We start from the raw sequence: 5426 nt of genomic DNA, 5'->3' as shown, positions 1-5426 counted from the left end.
TTTTGAGATGGAGTTTTGCTCTTGTTGCCCAGGCCGGAGTGCAGTGGCATAATTTAGGCTCACTGCAACCTCCACCTTGCAGGTTCAAGTGATCCTCCTGCCTCAGCCTCCTGAGTAGCTGGGATTACAGGCATCTGCCATCACACTCAGCTAATTTTTGTATTTTTAGTAGAGATGGGATTTCCCCATGTTGGCCAGGCTGGTCTCGAACTCCTAACTTCAGGCAATCTGCCAGCCTCAGCCTCCCAAAGTGTTGGGATTATAAGTGTGAGCAACCCTAACCAGCCGCCCTTGACTTTCTAATTGCTGAATGCAATGGACATTTTCCCATTGTGATCTTATTTGATCTCTTTGTGCCTTATGCTTCAGATCTCCGTCTTGAGACTTGTTTCTCCTTAGCTCAATCATTAATTCCATGAACAAATCTCCAAAGCTCAAGCTTTGATTTCATGCAGTGCAGCGTTAGTGTTTTTACTTAAAACAGGATGAGACTGAGCAGGTTTGTATGTGAGAGCACTGCACTTAGTAGATGAGTGGAGGGCACACTTCTAGGAGAGAAGCACAGAAGATAAAAGTGGGAAGGGAGGTGGACAAATTCATAGATGAAGTGGTCAGAAGGTGTTATACACACTCCCCCCGACCCTGTGTGTATATATATATATATATAAGCAATTTCTTTTTTCTTTTTTGAGACGGAGTTTCACTCTTGTTGCCCAGGCTGGAGTGCAATGGTGCAATCTCGACTCACAGCAAACCCACCTCCCGGGTTCAAGCGATTATCCTGCCTCAGCCGCCCAAGTAGCTGGGATTACAGGCATGCGCCACCAGGCCCAGCCAATTTTGTATTTTTAGTAGAGACAGGGTTTATCCATTTTGGTCAGGTTGGTCTTGAACCCCTGACCTCAGGTAATCCACCCATTTCAGTCTCCCAAAGTGCTGGGATTACAGGCATGAGCCACTGTGCTCAGCCCACAAATTTTAAAAAACTGAATTCTCTCAGTAGTGTTCAATTTACTACTGCGAATGAGGTGATCAGGAGAGCAGGCAGGCTTCTGAACAGAGTTGAAGGTGAGTGACCTTTTGCAAGGGGAGAGGACACTGACCAGGGACAGGTAGCAAGGAGGTCTGGGCTGCTGTGAGCACAGAGGCTCTGCTCAAGAAAGGGAGCTGAAAGATGCTTGCAATGTATGCACATGAAAATACAAAGCTCTGGCCCAGGGTATTAAAAGCTCAACAGGAAGAAAAGACATTTGCCTTTTAATATTTTTCTTTTAATTAAGGCCTTAGACCCTCCATTGCAATTCTATAGCCTCCCAACAGCAAGGGCTTTCTCAGGCTACCCAGCCAGCGCAGAGGATCCTAAGCGTCAGCAGAGGCAAAACCTCCCCTGGCCGTAGTAGGGCAGGTACTGATGTGTTGAATAATTAATGGCTCACCTAGACCCCCCAGGCTCCTGCCTCCCTCAGACTCCTGCTTACAAGCTCGTTAAGCAGCTGACTCTATGGTCTAATGATTAAACTCTTCTGGGCCTTAGTTCGTTGCAGCTAAGTTAAAAACTGACCAGCTAGCCGCTTAAACCCTTCTCCCTGAGATGAATGGAAAACAAGCCAAGTCTCCTCCTGACCTATCAACTAACTAGACTCCCTAAATTGCGACCACATTTGCCCTGAGCAGGACTGCAAACTTTGACTCTGTCCGTTGCAAAGGACAGCAGAATGGGTGGTGGGGTCCCGTCCCCAACCTCTTTTCCCTCCCCGACCCCTAGAAGATGGTGAGCTGCTATGTACCCCTAATTTCACCAGGCAGGTCACACTGTGTTGTTAAAGACCCTTCATTAGAGGCCCTCTCCCCACTTCACCATTTGCACACCGTGAAGAAACCACGAAATGCGTTGTGGGGAAGTGCCTTTCATAAGAGATTTCCACTTCCTGGCTGTGTCAACTCTTCCACGGTGAGATGGGCAAGGGAGTCAGTAACAATAAAAGTGTCATTTTCCCTGAGCTAAAGCCATCATCTGGATACAGGTAGGAAGTCGTTTTTTGTTTTATTTTGAGACGTAGTTTTGCTCTTGTCCTCCAGGCTGCAGTGCAATAGCGCGATCTTGGCTCACTGCAACTTCCTTCTCCCAGGTTCAAGCGATTCTTCTGCCTCGGCCTCCCGAGCAGCTGGGATTACAGGCGCCCGCCACCTCGCCCAGCTAATTTTTAGTAGAGACGGGTTTTCACCATGTTGGAAATAGATTTTTTTAAAAAAACAGAACTAGACGTTCAATTCGATGCCGTGACCACCTGCGTAGCAGGGACGCCAGGTGGGTCCTGAATAAATGTGTGCGCAAAGAATTGCATGGCGCACAGCGCTTTCCCTCCTTCCTAGGAAGACACTGTAGATGTCGCGCCAATCTCAAGCTCTTGGATACTAGGGGCGGAGAGAAAGGGTCACTTTCTAAAGAACAAACTCGACAGGTCGATCGTGTTTCTAAAGGGTTAACCCGCCTTCCCCGAGCGCGCGGCACAAGTTTTAGCCCTGGGCATTTTTGGTGACTCACTTCTTGTGAACGTAAATGCGCGAGTCCGCGGTAGGTCCCGCCAGCCCCCTGGCTGGGCGACCTAAACACCCACCTCGAAGACGCCCCCCCCGCGCTGGCCGTCCCCCGGCTCGCAGCTCTGGAACGCGTACCCCGGGGCGCACCCGCGCTGGGACCGGTGAGCGTCCCAGCCCCGCAGCGATCGCAGACTCGGCTTTCAAACAAAAGAGGCGCCCCCGGGGGGGTGGGACCGGGACCTAACCCGGTCCTCGCGGAGTTGTGGCAGCCCGCCGCCCGCCCCTTCAGCTCTCCGTGTGCGCATGAGCAGAGGCACCTCCCTCGGTTCCTCCCAAGGCTAAACTTTCTAATTCCCTTCTTTGGGATCCCGGGCTGCGAGGAGCCGGGCGAGCGCTCGCGTCCCCGGGTGAGGAGAACAAAGTGGCAGCGCGATTTTTCCCCCTTCTCAGCCACCCCCCGCTTCCGTGGGAGCGGCAGGAAATGGAAGGGCCCTTCTCCTCTCTCTGAACATTTGCCTTTCCTCCCACCTCCTTTCCACCTCTCCAGAAAAGAAGACGGGAAGAAAGGGCAGGCGGCTCGGCTGGCGTCTTCCCTGCTCTTCTGCGTGTCCCCTTGGCTGCAGGGAGCCGGCATGGGGCTGCTCCAGGTGTTCGCTTTCAGTTTCTTAGGTAATTCCGTGGAAACGGTGCGGGGAAGGGGATGGACTTGGGCATGGGGAAGAAAAGCTAAAAAGCTGCTTGCTCACCTTCGAGGGAGCCTGGGGGCTTGGGAGAAGCACTGGATGGAATTGACGACCCTGGGATTAAACGCCACCGCCCTTGCCTCCGCGGTGGCTGGCGACGGCGCTCGCAGAGCTCCGCGGACCCGCATTCCCCAGGGCCCTGCGCCCAAGCCCCGGCCCCTGCGGGCTCCCGCGGTCCCCGCTCAGGGTTTTGCACCCTCGGTCGGTTCACCCTGGGTTTCCCTGGGGGTAGCGGTGCTGACCGAGGAGGGCTCTCCAAAAATGCATTTCCCAGAAAAGTGCTTGAGCTGACCGGAGGCTTCATCCTGGGAACTGATTGGGGCCATGTGGGTTTGATTAACCATCTCTATTTGTCTCTGGATGGTACCAGAAACGGCTGGACCTGGCGCTTCCCTGGAATGGTGAAGCCTTGAAACCACTCCAGAGACCCAGGGACTGTCCTTGGCCCCCACTAGCTCCGGGAAGCGGCGTCCACCCCAAGCCCCAGCGCCTCGCCCCCTGCTAAGCGCCGGTGACCCTTGCGCGTGCACACTACACGCACTCTCGCGCCCCGTGCTCACAGATTTCCACGCGCACCGAGGATGCGCGGGCTGCCGCGTGCACGCGGGTTCACACGCGCGTGGGTGTGTGGCGCTTGGAGGGGGGTGTCGGCACCCCTGCGCCCGGCTCCAAGCACGTCGAAGTGGCGAGTCTACATATCCATCCTTCGTCGGGGGAGATGCTCCCCGGGGCTGATCAGGGTGGGCGCGAGCGTAGGTGGGTTTTCCGGGAGGGAGGTTCTCTCTGCTGGACAGACCTGATGACGTGTGTGGGTTTCTTTCAGTGCTCTCCTCCTTTGAGTCCCTGCCTTCCCGGCCTCTCCTGCGCTCACCTCTCCATTGTCTTTTCTGTGCATTTTGCTTTCTTCCGAATGGACTGTCCTCTCTCCGCACCCGTGCCCCCGCCCTTGCTTATTCGTTTTGTTCCGGCTCCACACCCTGCTGGTGTCCCCCCCAACCCTGTCGCCTGTCATTCCCGCAGCCCTGTGCGGAGCCGGAGTGCGAGTGCGCGCTCAAGAACCCGAGTTCAGCTACGGCTGCGCGGAAGGCAGCTGCTACCCCGCCACAGGGGACCTTCTCATCGGCCGATCACAGAGACTTTCGGTGACTTCGACGTGCGGGCTGCACAAGCCAGAGCCCTACTGTATCGTCAGCCACCTGCAGGTGAGGGCTGAGAGCGCGGTTCGAGGCTATGCTAGCGCCTCCTCCCGTCCAGACCTAGGGGCAAGCCCTGGGGACTCCGCATCCTGCCAGCAATCCAGAGAGGAAGCGCAGCCAGCCGGGGAGTCCCGGTGTTAGGCTGGTAGCTCTCACCCTTTTGCCCCATCTCAGTTTGCACAGTTGCATCCGCCAAACATTTCCTGCTGGCGCGGTCAGTATGTAAAGGCAGGACTGACGACAGACCTGGCTGCCCCGACAAGCCAGGGCCGCCAAAGGCTTGATTTAAAAAAAAAAAAAAATCTTTGGTTTTGGAAGTGTGCATTAAAGGTGATTTATACTCTCTTTAAAACCCTCGGGTTTTTCCTCCCCGCACATCCCACTTGAGTAAAAAGTATTCCAGCACTGACAGGCGTCTTGCAAGGTGATTCTAATCACAGAACTAACTCGTTTTCCTCTCCTCAGGTGGTGCTGTTCCCTTCCATCTCCATTAGATATCAGGATCAGATGCTTTCTTTTACAAAATGCACTGGTTGCCATGGTACCCTGATAAAGGAAGACCGCAGTGACATTTCAGGGTGTTACCTGTTTCTAAAAGTGGACCCAAATTTTAGATTTCAGGGGTCATATTTATACAGTCAAAAGTAATTTTAAAAAAAGACACAAAGCATAAAACATCCAGAATCAAAATACTTTTCCTTCGTTTATAAAAAGGCGGCTGGCCAGGTGCAAAGTGGCTCACGCCTGTAATCCTAGCACTTAGGGAGGCAGAGGTGGGAGGATGACTGGAGCCCAAGAGTTCAAGATCAGCGTGGACAGCATAAACTCAGTCTCTACAAAAAAAATTTTTTTTGTTTTGTTTTTTGTTTTGTTTTTTTTTTGAGACGGAGTTTCGCTCTTGTTACCCAGGATGGAGTGCAATGGCGCGATCTCGGCTCACCGCAAC

The 5426-nt window shown here is 53.6% G+C and overlaps 1 protein-coding gene across 2 annotated transcripts in view; it reads left to right on the top strand.

Moving 5' to 3' along the window:
• Positions 1-2818: 2818 nt before the first annotated feature.
• The window catches only part of LAMB1 (laminin subunit beta 1), a 96374-nt gene continuing 93766 nt past the window's right edge, over positions 2819-5426 (top strand). The window contains exons 1-3 of one of the 2 annotated variants that reach the window (XM_017546834.2): positions 2819-2948; positions 3089-3210; positions 4305-4486. In XM_017546834.2, coding sequence (XP_017402323.1) covers positions 3174-3210; positions 4305-4486 — 219 coding nt within the window. In that variant the 5' untranslated portion in view covers positions 2819-2948; positions 3089-3173. Of the gene's footprint in view, positions 3211-4304; positions 4487-5426 lie in introns of both variants that reach the window. The other variant, XM_017546835.2, reaches the window with a different exon arrangement.

This window comes from Cebus imitator, unplaced genomic scaffold (assembly GCF_001604975.1).
Source record: "Cebus imitator isolate Cc_AM_T3 unplaced genomic scaffold, Cebus_imitator-1.0 Scaffold192, whole genome shotgun sequence".
Taxonomy (NCBI): Eukaryota; Metazoa; Chordata; class Mammalia; order Primates; family Cebidae; genus Cebus; species Cebus imitator.
This window is presented reverse-complemented; position numbering and strand designations above follow the sequence as displayed.